This window comes from Pelophylax lessonae, assembly GCF_965119305.1.
Source record: "Pelophylax lessonae genome assembly, chromosome: 3".
In the NCBI taxonomy this organism is placed as follows: Eukaryota; Metazoa; Chordata; class Amphibia; order Anura; family Ranidae; genus Pelophylax; species Pelophylax lessonae.
The window spans coordinates 201,650,108-201,667,009 of record NC_138770.1 but is presented as its reverse complement, the minus strand read 5'-3'; the positions used below and the strand labels follow the sequence as shown (position 1 = coordinate 201,667,009).

Genomic DNA, 16,902 nt, shown 5'->3' with positions numbered 1-16,902 from the left:
TGTAGCTGGATATTTATATTTACCACTGCATATATTCAAAATTATTAACTAAATTATACACCAACCTTTTTTTTTTATCCGATGAGTCGATTAGTCGAAACAATAATCGGCCAACTAATCAATTATGAACATAATCGTTAGTTACAGCCCTAGACTTTGTGCAGTCCCAGGTTTCAAAATGTTTCATACCCGAGATGTTTACTAAACCTTTATTACAGTGACTAGTAATATCCCACTCCTTGTTTGTACACATTTCAGTGTTTTTGGTTTGATTATATCAGGGTTCGACAATCCCCGGGCGCCAGGTCGCATTTGCGACTAGAATTAGCGAACTGGCGCCTGGGGTGCACTGCAGGAGATGTCCTGTCGCTTTGCACCCCCCCCCCCCCCCCCCCCGAGCGCTCGAACTACCGCATCATCCGAAAATTTAGTCCCCGGCTTTTGGGCCTGCTTCATGGAGATGCTGTCAATGGGGAACTGGCGGCCTCTTGTGGTGGCCGGGAGTATTACAACACGCAGTAACTAGCAATGCAAGGAATTTCTACTGTTTGTTTTCAATGCCCGCCCTTCTCCTTCCCAAGGGGTGGAGGGACGGAAGTTTTTGCAGTCTTCATCTGGCGCCCTTTTGTTAAAGGTAAGTGTGCAGGGAGTGTGGTTATTTGATTTTATTTTTAAATCCCATTTTACACCGCTCTCTCCTGGAAGTTCAAGGATAATGTGTTTTATATATTTATGCACTTCTGCAAGAGTGTTAGGGCTCTTTCACACGGGCGTTCCGATCAGATCTGCCTTTCAGTTTTTTAGGCGGATCTGATCGGATGCCCCATTCAGCCCTATGGAGCAGCGGATGTCAGCGGTGACATGTCCGCTGACACCCGCTGCCATCCGTATCCGATCCTGTCCGTGAAATCCGGACGGATGGAAACCTATTTTCCATCCGTCCTGGGGATTGGATTGGATGGGATCAGATGAGAGCGGACAGGCGGTCCGCTCTTACCCGATTCTCCATAGAGAGCAGCGGGGCTCTGACACCTCCCTCTCCGCACACAGTGCGGAGAGGGAGCTGTCATCCGCCGGCTCAGCGGGGATCGGCGGATCGATCCCCGCTGAGCAGAGCACGGTCCGCAACGGAATGCGGACCGTGTGAAAGGGGCCTTACTTTAAAAATTGCATTTTGTAATCTCCTTGCAATGTGTTGATCTTTTGTTTTGCATTAAAATCCCTTATTCACAATAAGAATCTTTTATGGAAAAAAATAAAATAATAATTTATTTTTCATCATCGCCCTGCCATGCCACACAGCCGATGGCCCCTTTCACACTGGCTTTCTGATCAGGTCCGCCTGTCAGTTTTTCAGGCGGACCTGATCTGACCCTTCAGTCTCTATGGAGTGGCAAGCCGCCGCCATCCGATCCTGTCCGCCAAAAACAGACGGATGGTGGTTCTATTTACCATCAGTCCAGTGAATCGGATTGGATGGCATCGGATGGAAACAGACGGTCCGTTTCCATCTGATTGCCCCATAGAGGAGAATGGGCTGCATCTGCATAGCAGAGCGGACAGGACCTGTCATCCACCTGCTCAGCGGGGATCAGCAGAGAGATCCCCACTGAGCATGTGGATTCTGCTTAGCGTAGGCGCCCGTGTGAAAGGGACCTAAGGTGGCATATGTTACTCTTGGTCACTGGATCTCCTATCGCCCCAACCTTGCTGCACTGTTTAAATTTAAGATCGGTTATTTTCGTCATTGAAAATAAAGCTTTGTTGTTAAAAAAAAAAAAAAAACTGGCTCCTAACTTTTTTAGCTGGCTCCTAGATCCCAAACAAATTTGTCAAGCCCTGGATTATATTATTGACTAAAATTTATTATTTTAGTTTATGATTACGTGTTTCAAACTTTATCATACCCGGGGGGTGTATACTAGACTCTTGTTTTGACAAATTTAAGTGGGTTATTCCTAAAATATAAAACATATTTCCATGCACCACCTTTAGCACAAAAATTCTGACATAATCAGACCGCCAGGGAGGTTAAGGGGGCAAATCCTTTCAGTCCAGAAGCGGTTAAAGACTAGACCTTTCTCTATCGCTCATTGACAGACGTAGTCTTCTTGATTCTCAAGAGCTGGGTTATGTTGTCTCCGCAGGAGTAGGACTAGGCAGAATGACAAAACGTTCTGGCTCCACCCTAGGGGGCAGTCCCTGAGGGTATATCCTCCCTCTCTCTGCTACAGGGAATCAGTTTTTTTCTGTCTAGTCAGGAGTAAGGACCTAAGCTCCTTGCTGGGATCTTTTGGTCCTGGCAAGACTTTTTTTCTTTAAGAAAAAGACATTTTTTAGGTAGTTTTCTCCAGTGTGTTTTTTTTTTTCCTGTGAGATCTTCAAGCAAAAATGCCGGACTGGGCGACACTTGTGGTCACCCCAGCCGGCCTACGAGCGCGTGCAGACCAGGCATTGCGCTTGGTCGGCCGCGACATATTCAAGTAAGTATGCGGGGCCGGGCGACGGGCTGGATGTGAGATCCAGTGGTCACCCCGGTTTCTGCCTAAAAGGCGCGTGCAGACCAGTGCGCTGAGTCGGCCGCGACGGAGTCCCAGTAAAGGGACTGACTTTGCGAGTTAAAGCTCGCTTGGACGCCAGGACCAGAGAGTCGAGGCGTCCACAAACCCCCACCCCGGTGGAGAGGGTATTATGAAGAGAGGGTGCCTGTCGGTTCGGTATGGTGAGTAAAACGTTCCCTTTTTTTCCTCATTTATGAGGCAGTATATATTATGGGCCCCTCCATATATGGTCAGTATATATCTGACACTTACAAGTCCCCCTTGTAATACAGCATGTGTTTGTGGGAAGTGGACTTGGTTCAAGAGCTAACACTCTACCCATCAGACTGTAACATTACAGCAGACATAGGAGGTATAATCCTACCTTATGTGCAGTGTATCTCTGTAGATCCATATGTCACCTCTCAGCAGAGTGCAGGTGGATGTGCTGGGAAGACGATATCGGCGGTCCGCCGCCATTTTGCCGTAGACCGAATACATATATGTCCTCAGGTCACGCCGGCCGCCATGTTTTTGGAGTCTTATGTCTCTTCTATGGGGGCGGCCATGTTTTGTGAGCCCAGTTTCCTAGTGGAGGGCTTGGGAACGCCGGAAGGCGTACACAGGGGGCGGAGCCACGCCTTCTGCCCGGGAAAAAGCAAACAGCTCCTTCCAGTCTGTGTAAGACAGACGCTGGCTGCAGTTTGTTGGAAACTGCACTGCATCGGTTGGTGAGCCTCGGGGGTCCCTCTCTCTCTCTTTCTGGGATCGAGAAGCAGGTACTCTGAGGGGCGCTATTGCGCTAGGGGGAGACACACAAAAAAAAAAAAAAAAAAAAAAAAAAGTTTTTTTGTTTATTGCTGGCAAAGTGTCCTGTATTAACATGGACCCTGCCACTCATGTATCTCCTCCGGATCCCCTCGAGGGGTCTGCGGGATCCTCCAGCACCCCATTGACAATTGAATCTTTGTCAGCTATTATGGAAACTTTTGTGTCCCGGGTGGAAGTGGCTTGTCAGGGACAGGGCGCAAGAAAGCGACCCCCGCCTAACCCCTTATTATCTGAAACCTCGGATTCAGACTCTGAGCCTATTTCTGCAGTTGCAGGTACTTCATCTGGTATTGGTGTCTCGGGTCCTGTCTCTTCAGACAGTGAGGAGGATGTTTCGGCATCTGCCATAGCCCGAGAGGAAGCGTTGGTAAACGCACTCATTGTATCTGTTCAAGAGACTTTAAGGTTACAGGGTATTCCATCAGAAATAGCTGAAACTGAGATCCCTTTTGGGACTAAAAAGCGCATCAAAGTGGCAAAGGTTTTTCCATTGCCCAAATGTTTTGGCAATCCAATCGATGAAGAATGGCGTCTGCCAAAACGCACTTTTAATATTTCCAAACGCATTGACAGGCGTTATCCGTTTGAGGAAACCCTTATTAAGAAATGGACAGAACCACCTGTGGTGGATTCACCTATTGCTAGATTGAATAAAGCCACGGTTATTCCTTTAGAAGAAGCTCCGTCTTTTAAAGATCCAGTGGATCGCAAGATAGAAGCTATGTCTCGCACCATGTTTTCCTTGATTGGATCAGCTTTCAGGCCAATAATTGCTATTGGTCTGGTTTCGCAGGCTGTAACTGAATGGACCAAGTGGTTACGCCGGGACTTAGAAGAAGTCCCTCAGGCGGTATCAGATTTGTTGGAACAAATGATACAGGGGTTACAGTTTGTATGTGATGCGGCGTTAGACGCCACTCCATTAATGGTGCGAGCATCAGTCTCAGCAGTGGTTCTCAGGCGTACACTGTGGCTAAAAGGTTGGATAGCCGACCAAGGTTCCAAAAAAGCATTGGCTAATATCCCCTTTTCAGGAGAGCGTCTATTTGGAGCCAACTTAGATGAGATCATTAAGGATCTCACCGGTGGAAAAAGCACCTTTTTACCGCAAAATTTTAAAGGTAAAGGAACTCGTCAAAGACGAGGGCCTTCTTTTTCTGCTCACAAGAGGTTTTTTCGTCCAGCGGGTGAAAAAACTAAGTCCTCCAAAGCTCCTGCAGGAGGCGTCAGGGGTCGGTGGTCGGGCAAGCAAAAGCCCGCCCCCTCCAGACCCGAAGATAAACCATCCAAAGCCTGAAGGTGCGCCCCCACCCATAACTGGGGTGGGGGGACGTCTTCGCCGGTTCCCGGATCCATGGCTTTCCAGAATCCCGGACAAATGGGTTTGCGAAGTCATAAAGTCAGGGTACAAGATCGAGTTTCGATCTCTCCCACCGGCGCGATTCTTCCCTTCCAATATCCGACTATCTCCGGATCGTCTAGAAGATCTGCGGAGAGCAGTCACAGATCTACTACAACAAGGAGTGGTAGTCCACGTTCCTTGGACAGAACGGTTTCAAGGGTTTTATTCAAACCTGTTTACAATACCCAGGAAAGAGGGCAAAGTGCGTCCAATTCTGGACTTAAGAGCGCTCAATTCTTTCGTCAACATAAGAAGATTCAGAATGGAGTCCATTCGCACGGTAGCAGCCTTCCTGCATCCAGGGGATGTCCTAGCGTCCATAGACATCAAGGACGCCTATCTTCACATTCCCATTTTCGCAGGACATCAGCGTTTTCTACGCTTTTCCGTAGAGGAGAACCACTATCAGTTTGTGGCGTTACCTTTTGGTCTCGCCACGGCTCCGCGGGTCTTCACAAAGGTGTTGGCCCCTATGTTGGCACTTCTGCGCCAAAGAGGTATATCGATTCTAGGTTACCTAGACGATCTTCTGCTTCATGCAGAATCTTCTCAGACCTTGCTACAAAACATAGAAATTACTATGATTTCTTTACAGGAATTCGGGTGGCTGGTGAACCAGCAAAAGTCATTTCTGGTTCCCAACCAGAGGCTCGAATATCTGGGTCTAATTCTAGACACAGTCAGGACGAGAGTTTTCCTTCCGGTAGGGAAACTTCGAAAGATTCAATCAGCAGTCCAGTTGTTACTGTCCAACAGCTGGTCTTCCCTTCGGACGTGCATGAGGGTTCTGGGGTTGATGGTGGCTTCATTCGAAGCAGTCCCATTTGCCCAGTCCCATACCCGAATTCTTCAGCAAGAGATTCTTCTCAGATGGAATCGGAATCCGGAATCCCTGGACAATCAGATACGATTGAGCAAACAGACCACAGAGTCTCTGGTTTGGTGGCTTCGGTCTCCAATGCTCAGCCAGGGAAAGTCATTTCTGCCAATATATTGGACGATAGTGACCACGGATGCCAGTCTATCCGGATGGGGAGGAATTCTTGGTCAGTTATCTGTCCAGGGACTTTGGTCCCCGGAAGAATCCAGATTACCGATAAATGTATTGGAACTGAGAGCGATCAGACTTTGTCTGATTCACTGGACCGAGCAGCTCCAGGGCAGCCCGGTTCGGATCCAGTCGGACAATGCCACGGCCGTGGCTTATGTCAATCATCAGGGGGGCACCAAGAGTGTCCGAGCGGCCAAAGAAGTGGCTTGCATTCTTCGCTGGGCGGAACGATTTGTTCCAGCAATCTCTGCGGTGTTCATTCCGGGGGTGGAGAATTGGCAGGCAGATTATCTCAGCCGTCAGACCCTGGATCAGGGGGAATGGTCCCTCCATCCAGACGTTTTCCACCAGTTGTGCCTACGGTGGGGCACCCCGGATGTGGATCTGTTGGCATCACGATTCAACAGGAAAGTTCAGAGATTCGTGGCTCGCTCCCGCGATCCTCTAGCAGAAACCGCAGACGCACTGATCGCCCCGTGGGGGCAATACCAGCTAATATATGCCTTCCCTCCTCTCGCGTTACTGCCAAGACTTCTTCGCAGGGTAGAGGAGGAAGGAATCCCAGTAATCCTGGTAGCTCCGGACTGGCCTCGTCGAGCTTGGTACGCCGACATGGTCAGACTGGTGGCGGACGTCCCATGGAGACTTCCTCTCAGGGAGGATCTACTGTCTCAGGGACCGATCTTCCATCCTGCTTTACGATCGCTGGCTTTAACGGCCTGGCTATTGAGACCCAGGTGCTGAAGGACAAAGGTTTGTCAGCTTCAGTTATTCCTACTCTAGTTGAAGCAAGGAAAGCGACTTCCAGAAAGATTTATCATCGCACATGGAAGTCCTACATTGCATGGTGTGAACCTTTGGGGTTCCGTCCTCGGTCTTATTCGATTAGTCGAATATTGGCTTTTCTGCAACAAGGGGTTGAGCAGAAACTGGCCTTGAGTACTATCAAGGGTCAGGTCTCAGCATTAGCCATCTTCTTTCAGAAGCCTTTGGCTACTCATTCCTTGGTGCGGAATTTCATCCAGGGGGTGCGACATCTGGCTCCGCCAGTGCACGCGCCGTTACCCCCCTGGGATCTTAATTTAGTGTTGTCGGTTCTTCAGAAACCTCCCTTTGAAGATATTAGGGAGATTCCTCTACCCACGTTGTCCCAGAAGGTGGCCTTCTTGGTGGCTATTACTTCTGCACGCAGGGTGTCAGAACTGGCCGCATTATCTTGTCGTTCACCATATCTGGTGGTTCATAGAGATAAGGTGGTTCTTCGTCCGAATCCATCCTTCCTACCAAAAGTAGTTTCAGAATTTCATCTGAATGAAGAAATTGTATTACCTTCCCTGTGTCCTAAGCCCAGTCATCCTCGGGAATTTGCTTTGCACTCCTTGGATGTGGTCCGGGCGATCAGGGTATACTTGAAAACGACAGACTCGTTTCGCAAGACGGATTCACTTTTTGTGATCCCAGATGGACCCAAAAAGGGGTTGCCTGCATCTGCCGCGACCATTTCCAAATGGATCAGACAGACGGTAGTACAGGCTTATTCTATTAAGGGTCGGGAGCCCCCGTTCCCTGTTAAGGCGCACTCCACTCGGGCACTTCGTGCGTCATGGGCCTTTCGCCATCAGGCGTCAGTGGTCCAGGTGTGCAAGGCGGCTACCTGGTCGTCGGTGCATACCTTCTCTAAACATTATAAAGTTGATGTAATGGCATCGTCTGATGCCTCATTTGGCCGCAAGGTTTTGCAGGCCGCAATTTGAGGAGACCAGTGGTCTACCTCGAAGGTTTTTTTTTTTCCGTTGGAAAATTTTTTCTTTTAGTCTCATTCTTTGTTTATAATGAGCCTTTAAAACTTCTAGTTTGGCACCGGTTGGGCCTACTAGATTGGATTTGATTTTGTCAATCCCACCCCTCATTTGTGGCACTGCTTCTGGATGTCCCAGCTCTTGAGAATCAAGAAGACTACGTCTGTCAATGAGCGATAGAGAAAAATGGATTTTTGTAAGAACTTACCGTAAAATCCTTTTCTCTTAAGCTCATTGACAGACGTAGTACCCGCCCCTCTATCATTGAGTTGGGTTGGGTTAATTTCTCTGTACTGCTTTAAACAGAACTGATTCCCTGTAGCAGAGAGAGGGAGGATATACCCTCAGGGACTGCCCCCTAGGGTGGAGCCAGAACGTTTTGTCATTCTGCCTAGTCCTACTCCTGCGGAGACAACATAACCCAGCTCTTGAGAATCAAGAAGACTACGTCTGTCAATGAGCTTAAGAGAAAAGGATTTTACGGTAAGTTCTTACAAAAATCCATTTTTTCCTAACACTTGTTGCTTACAAATTAATATCAGTATTTTTTGCTAGAAAATTACTTAGAACCCCCAAAACATATTTATTATATATATAATATATATATATATAATTTTTAGCAGAGACCCGAGAAAATGGAGATCGTTACAATACTTTGTCACACCGTATTTGCGCAGTGGTCTTCCAAACGCAATTATTTGGGAAAAAATACACTTTATTGAATTAAGAAAAAAGAAAACCGTAAAGTTAGCCCAATTTGTTTCTATAATGTGAAAGCCATGGGCGTAGGAACCGGGGGGACGGGGGGGGGGCACACATCCCCCCCCCCCCAGGAAATAATGCGGGGGGGACAGGTATGGTGAAATCCCCCCCCATTTAGTGGGGTTTACGACCCAGAAAGGCGCCGATTGGCTGCCTTCTGGGGGCGTAACCTGGGCGCAGAAAAGAGCGCTTGGCCACCCCCACCTTCGTGATGTCCTGGCTGTGATTGGTCCAGTCTCCAGCCTGGAGCAATCATCGTCCAGGACATCCGATTGCTGACGTCGCAATGGGGGTGGTGCCGGTGCGTGCGTCAGTCACTCACCGTCACCGCCGCTCACCTTCCCGCCGGTTCCCGTCGCAGAGAAGAGGAGAGGCCGCCCGCCGGTTCCCGCCGCAGAAGAGGACGAGGGAGAAGCCGCTCACCTTCCCGCCGATAGCCGAGCCGCCGCCGCCAGGTTAAGTGCATTGGGTTGAAGGGAGCACGCACGCTGGTCTCTGCATTGATTGGGGGACAATGCTGTGGCACTCTGCAATCATTGGGGTACAATGCTGACTGTGGCACTCTGCAATCATTGGGGTACAATGTTGTGGCACTATTCAATCATTGGGGTACAATGCTGTGGCACTATTCAATCATTGGGGTACAATGCTGTGGGCACTCTGCAATCATTGGGGTACAATGCTGTGGGCACTCTGCAATCATTGAGGTACAATGCTGTGGGCACTCTGCAATCATTGAGGTACAATGCTGTGGGCACTCTGCAATCATTGAGGTACAATGCTGTGGGCACTCTGCAATCATTGAGGTACAATGCTGTGGGCACTCTGCAATCATTGAGGTACAATGCTGTGGGCACTCTGCAATCATTGGGGTACAATGCTGTGGGCACTCTGCAGTGATTGGGGACAATGCTGTGGTGCTCTGCAGTGATTGGGGACAATGCTGTGGTGCTCTGCAGTGATTGGGGACAATGCTGTGGTGCTCTGCAGTGATTGGGGACAATGCTGTGGCGCTCTGCATTGAAAGGGGCTCGCGCGCTGAACTCTGCATTGATGGGGGCACGGAAAAGCATATACCTGGCGAGTAAAAATGCTGTCCCCACCAGATTTCTGTGGGTTCCTACACCCTTGGTGAAAGCTGATGTTATGCCGAGTAAATAGATACCCAAACATGTCATGCCTCAAAATTGTGCATGCTCATGGAATGGCGACAAACATTGGTACTTAAAAATCTCCATAGGCGACGCTTTAAAAATGTCTACAGGTTACCAGTTTAGCATTAGAGGAGGTCTAGGGCTAGAATTATTGCTCTTGCTCTAACAATAGCGGTGATACCTCACATGTTGTTTTAACTAGTGATCGACCGATATCGGTTTTTCATTTTCATTGCTGATACCGATATTTTCACACATGTAAAATTTTGCCCCAAAACCACAAATTTCGACACAAATCTCTTAACCACTTAAGCCCTGGAGGGGCTTAAAGACCAGGGCCTTTTATGCGATTCGGCACTGCGTGACTTTAACGGACAATTGCGCGGTCGTGCGACGCTGTACCCAAATGAAATTGACGTCCTTTTTTTTTCCCCCCACAAACAGGGCTTTCTTTTGGTGGTATTTGATCACCTTTGCAATTTTTTTTTTTTTTTTTCTTGCGGGACTGCGACATTGCTGCGGACAGATCGGACCCCTGACTAACATTTTTGACACTTTTGGGGGTACCAGTGACATTTCTACAGTAATCAGTGCTATACATATGCACTGTTACTGTAAAAACGACACTGGCAGGGAAGGGGTTAACTTAGAGATCCAGGGGTTGAGTGTGTCCCTAGGGGCGTGCTTCTAGCTGTCAAGGGGCATGGCTTTTGATGTAACCATAGAGACATGCAATCCTACATAGCAGGATCGTATGATCTCTGCAGTTACACCAGGGAGAATGACAGGCGGCTTTGTTTACATTAGCCGCCTGCCTTTCTCCCTCTCCAGCGGGAGATGTCGAGTGACCGGTGGACATCGGAGCCGCCGGTCACTCGCGCGGGGATCCCTGTGATCGAGCGGGGACGATGTGTGTGTGTGTGTGTGTATGTATGTATGTATGTATGTATATATATATATATATATATATATATATATATATATATATATATATATATATATATATATATATATATATATATATATATATATACAGGGCTTGACAAATTTTCCTGAAATCTAGGAGCCAGCTAAAAAAGTTAGGAGCCAGTTTTTTTTTTTTAAACTAACAACCAAGCTTTATTTAATAAAACGGATACTAAATTTACACATAAATACGACTAGAACCCAACTCTCCTCTATAGCACAATTGGATGAAAACAGACTGTCTGTCTCTTTCCATCCGATGCCATCTGATCCGATCCATGGGATGGATAGAAAATAGAACCACCATCCGTCTGCTTTTGGTGTACAGGATCAGATGGCGGCAGATTACTGCTTCATAGAGGAGAATCAAGGGTCCGATCAGGTCTGCCTGAAAAACTGACAGGCGGACCTGATCAGACAGCCCATGTGAAAGGGGCCTTCGGCTGTGGCATGGCGATGAGGAAAAAAATAAAAAAATGATTATTATATATATATATATATATATATATATATATATATATATATATATATATATATATATATATTTATTTATTTATTTTTTTTTTTATTTATTTATATAATTTATATATATTTTTTTTTAATAATTGGAAAAAAAAGAATTTTTTTTTTTTTAATAATTAAAAAAAAAGAAAAAAATATTATTTATTTTTTTTTTACATTTAAAAAGTAAATTAAATAAATAATAATAACCACACTCCCTGTCAAAGGTAACTAACTGGACAGGGAGATGGTAATGAATTGAGAACAAAAAGGCATTGGAAACAGTCATTAAAACAGTCATTACTCCCGGCCTCCACAAGAGGGCGCCAGTTCCCCATTGGAAGCCTGTCATCTCAAGTAGGCCGAAAAGCCGGGGCCTCAATTTTCGGACGGCCCGGAAGTCCGTGCAAAAATGACAGGACACCTTCTGCAGGGCACCCCAGGCGCCAGGTCGCTAATTCTAGTCGCAAATGCGACCTGGCGCCCGGGGATTGTCGAGCCCTGTATATATATATATATATATATATATATATATATATATATATATATATATATATATATATATATATATATATATATATATATATATATATTAAAAACTTTTTTTTTTTTTTTTTTCTCTGTGAAACGCCATACAGATGCTTCATGGTCCCAGTCCTCTGAAATCCTTAATAGTCTACCCCCATTGAGTAAAAAAACATAATACTGCTAATTTTATTTAAAAATGACTTTGAGTTGTATTTAGCTGTATTTCTCTCTGTCAGGTTCTACTTGTGTTTTTGTGCTTGCTTCAAAAAGCATTTAGCTCTGAGCACTAGCTGGTTAGAGGCTGTCCGGTTCCTGCTTCTTTAGTCAGGGAAGAGGCTCATGAAGCGCAAAATGTTTTCAAAGCCCCCTCCCCACACACACACACACACACACACACACACACACACACACACACACACACACACACACACACACACACACACACACACACACACACACACACACCACACACACACACACACACACACACACACACACACACACACACACACACACACTATGCGCATATGAGAGAGAGAAATAGGCATTGTCACATATACAAGAGTGATAGCAAGCATTCTAGGGCCATCGTTACCTGTGAACTGTAAATTGATGAGCTTCAAAGGTTTTTAAAGCGTCTTCTAAGGAGAACTTTGGGTACTTTTGCCATTTTTGAGGACGTGCACAATTTTGAGGCTTAAATAATTGTCATCTATTTACCTCCTATATTTTTTTATATTTTATACTGCTATTTTATTCGACAGTCTCTGCTTTCAGAAAATATTTTTGGGGGTTATAAGTAGGGATAGACCGATTATCGTCAAGACCGATTATCGGCAAGGCCGATATGCACTTTCCCCGATATATCCGTATCGGCCCCGTAACTGGCCGATATTTTTGTGACGTCATTCTGCCTTCTTAGGCCGCCTCCCTCACCTTGGACAGCCTCGTCTGCAGTCGGTATCACAGCCATGTACACCCACCCACCGCAGCCCGGTGCCAACCAGCCACCCACATCCACAGGCCCTGTGCCAGCCCACCCACACAGGGAGCCAGCCCACCCACACAGGGTTCCAGCCAGCCCACCCACAGGCCCTGTAACAGCCAGCCGCCCACAGGCCCTGTACCAGCCAGCCATCACAGGGTGCCAGTCAGCCATTAAGCGTTAAACAAAAATTAACATGTTCAGTACCAGATTTGTTAAAAATTGTCTTACTTTTCAAAACTTTAAATGTACAAAATATAGGCCGATACGTTGTGCCCAAAATATCGGTATAGGCCCTGAAAAAGCCATATCGGTCTATCCCTAGCTAGAAGTAATCAGTAGGCCTAAAATGTGATTGTAAACACAGGACTCTGTGCTATGATTGGCTACAGTCAATCCGCAGGTCTTAGCCATAAATCATTGGCCGGAACCTGCTGGCAAAATCCCTCTCTAGTCAGTGCCAGCGTGGCTCAGTAGGGAGTGCACACATGCACGCTCCTAACCCGGAGCAGGCTGGATGATGTGCCTGTTCGTAGAGCTGCATGATTAATCATTAAAAAATCTCAATTCAACCCCCACCCCCCCTGAACTTAAAACAGCAAGTCCTCAATTCTTACAGAGCTCTTCTCTGCTCACGCAAATGTTTATCAACATTGTTAAGGATGCTAGAGAAACCTTGTGTTTATAGTTATCTATCGTTCATTGACAGACGCAGCTCCATATCTTCTTAGACCATTGGGTTATGCTCCTCCAATCAAGAATAGGCACTAGGCAGGAAAAAGCTTTACCATGCCTATGGGGGCTGTCCCTGCATCCTACACACTCTGCTGCAGCAGCCAGTTTGTTTCTGCCTGGTTTAAGAATAGGACCTAGTTCCCTGCTGGGACTTCAGTCTTGGCTATAATAGGGAAATTTCTTATTTTGTGATTTTTTTTTTTTTTTTTTTTTTTTACTTTCACTAGTTAGAGTTCTTGGAGAACTACAAGCAACAGCCGGCTGTGGTTTCGGACTAGATATTCTAGATTTTTATGGTCTCCCAGCCTGGCCAGTGAGCGTGAGCAGGTTATAGTCCAGAACTAGGCCTCGCCACAACAGAGCCCCAAAGGATGGGGACGAGCCTGCAAGTGGACAAGTCTCTCACTGGGACGCGATCGACCTGGAACGCCCTGATACACACAGTCTCCTGTGTGTATGTCACACGGAAGCCAGCAGGAGCTGGTAGCATGGGGAAGGATGGAGAGGAGCTCTGACAGCTGCCCATGCCAGGTGCCACTCCGTACCCAATAAGGAGCCTGGGGGAGGGGGTTGGTCAGGTGAGCAAAGATGAGGGGAGCACTGAATGGAGCCAACATTGAGCTGCACCCACCACTCCATCCACTGACACTTGTTACTCTCCCCGGGATAGTGCCTCTGACGCCGCTCCATGTCCCGAGCCCTGGAAGGTACCACCGATGATGACGACTAAGGTCAGCCACAACAATCCACAGACAGGGCTCTGACCAGTCACGGCCGCCAAGCCAAAAGTAGAGGCAGCGAGGACGCCCAGTGACCTGATGCCTGACTGACAGCCACCAAGGCCAGTCGTAGGCGAGAATACCGCGACCCATCCAATTAGCACTCAGAATACAGGGGTGGGCCTTGCTTGTTGAGAAGAAAAAAAATGAGGCAACCAATAGGGTCGAAGGAGGGGGGACTTGATGGGAGATTCCCGGCGGTTGGCGTGCGTCACAGCCAATCATTTGGCGACTCCTGCAAGCAATGCTCACACCTGGTGCAAACAGTGAATAGGTTGATAAAAGTTCAGGCGCCAGGACGCAATTTCGAGTGGCAATGGCGAGCTGGCGTCTGGGATTTTTCAAGCCTTGTTTTAACATGGGCAGTAAAATTTAAAAAATGCCTTCCAGAATGCTGCCTGAAGGTGGCTGAATTCTTCTTAACCACTTGCCGACCGTTGTGATTAGACATGGTGGGAGTCAGACCGCGGAAGGAGTAGACTCGATCACTGCCGGCCCACCCCACGATCTTTGGCTAGAATGACAGAAGAGCCGCCTGCCTATGTAAACAAAGCAGGCGGCTCTTCTGTCAGAAGCAAGTAAAGATCGTGTGATTCAGCTAAGCCCCACCACACAGCACAATAGGGAACACATTTAACCCCTTGATCACCCCCAGTGTTAACCTCTTCCCTGCCAGTGTCATTTATACTGTAACAGTGCATATTCAGCACTGATTACTGTATTAATGTCACTGGTCCCCAAAAAATGTCAGGGGTCTGTTCTGTCTGCCGCAATGTCGCAGGCCCGATTTTAAAAATTGCTGATCGCCACCATTACTAATAAAAAAAAAATCAAAAATAAAATCCATAAATCCTGTAGTTTGTAAAGGCTATAACTTTTGCGCAAACCAATTAATATACACTTTTTTGGGATACTGTATTTCTTTTTAACAAAAATATGCAATATAAATTGGCCTAAATGGATAAAAATTATTTTTTTTTTATTGGAAATGTTTTATAGCAGAATGTAAAAATATTGTGATTTATTTATTTTTTTTAAATTGTCGCTCTTCTTTTTTTTGTTTAAAGCGCAAAATCTAAAAACCACAGAGGTGATCAAATACAACCAAAAAGCTTTATTTGTAGGAAAAAGGACATCAATTGTATTTGGGTACAGGGTCGCACGACCGCACAATTGTCAGTTAAAGCAACGCAGTGCCAAATCGCAAAAAATGGCCTTGTCATTAAGGGGGTACAACCTTCCGGAGCTGAAGTGGTTAAATACTTTGTAAATGCTTGCTATACACACTGCTCTTAGGCTCCTTTCACACGAACGATCCAATCAGATCTGCCTGTCAGTTTTTTAGGGGGATCTGAACGGATCCTCCATGCATCCCTATTGGGCAGCGGATGTAAGCGGAGACATGTCTGCTGCCATCCGCATCCGATCCTGTCCGTGAAATCTGGACGGATGGAAACCCTATTTTCCATCCGTCCAGGGGATCTGATCGTATGAGGGCGGACAGGCAGTCCGCTCTCATCCGATTCCCCCATAGAGAGCAGCGGGGCTCTTGACACCTCCCTCTCCGCACTCAGTGCAGAGACGAAGCTGTCATCCGCCTGCTCAGCGGGGTTCGGCGGTTCGATCCCTGCTGAGCAGAGAACGATCCGCACCGCACAGAGGACCGTGTGAAAGGACCCCGAGTCAAACAGACGCATGCAAGGCTTATGAGCAAAACCTAAGATTATATTTTCATTTTAAAATATTTTTGGAGATTTGCAATGGAGATAACTTCTGCAAATGCATTTTTACTTTTTTATATGCCTAGTTTGAATTGTGAAAAATTTATTTTAGCAGCAGTTGCTAAATTCTTGAAATAATTGTGTAGCAGTTTACTCATTAGTGTGTTGGCTTGGTGGATTTTGCATCTGGGGTCTTAAGCTACCAGTTAATATCAATGTGAGCAATATATGCTTGGGTAGGCCATTTGGGGTTCCTTTTTTTTTTTTTTGGGTGGGTTTTTGAGCGCTCCATTGTATGTCTTAAAAATGTTGTCCAAATGTCACACTGAAATGTGAAGTAGCACAGCTTTATCAGAGGGAGGTTTGGTGATTGTGGTATTCTCTTTGTAATTATTTATTTTATAATTTAGTAACTTCTGTATCTTCTTGTTGCAGATGATGGTGGTGCAACCCCAGTTCAAGATGAGCGTGACTCTGATGATGAGGGAAATAATGAACAACATGGGTCAGATGTTGAAAGTCCAGTACATAGATATGAGGTAGCAAAGAACCCCCCCCCCCTTTTTTATTTCCCCCCCCAAGAAAAGTAATGACTGTTTTAAGTGTGATCTTTAGTATGAACCTGAAGTGATTGTAAAGTTGTTGGTGTGTGTTTTTTTTTTTTTTTTTTTTCCATAATAAAAATGTTTACCTCCTCTCCTGAGGTCCTCCACTGGCAATCTTCCCTCCTTGTCTGTGTCTGCCTCCATAGCAAGCAGCTTGCTATGGGGACAGGTGTGCAATGACACGCACAGCTCAGCTTGGCCCCGCCCCTGCTTTTGGCTCCCGCTGCTCTCAGACAAGCTGTGAATACAGGAAGAGAGCAGAGCGGAGCTGCCGGTGAGGATAGCACTGGATCAAGAGGGTTGCCATGTAAGTGTTAAGTGTTTAGTAATAGACAAACAGTGGAAGTTTTTTTTTTTTTTTTTTTTTTTTTTTTTTACCTTAATGCAAAGAATGCAAACACTTGCCTTTAGAAACACTTGAATGCAATAGTATAACTTCAGAGTTTAAACTCTTCGACTAAAGCACCATTTTTTTTTCTTTACCTATAAACCTTTCACATACAGACATGGATACGTTTTTTGTGATACGCTTACAGCTCCTTG

The 16,902-nt window shown here is 46.4% G+C and overlaps 1 protein-coding gene across 3 annotated transcripts in view; it reads left to right on the top strand.

Annotated features, from left to right (window-relative positions):
- IWS1 (interacts with SUPT6H, CTD assembly factor 1) overlaps positions 1-16,902 on the top strand; it is a 148,954-nt gene that overhangs the window by 24,919 nt on the left and 107,133 nt on the right. For all 3 annotated transcript variants that reach the window (XM_082249899.1, XM_082249898.1, XM_082249897.1), the window contains exon 2: positions 16,190-16,293. In XM_082249899.1, coding sequence (XP_082106025.1) covers positions 16,190-16,293 — 104 coding nt within the window. The remainder of the gene's footprint in view (positions 1-16,189; positions 16,294-16,902) is intronic.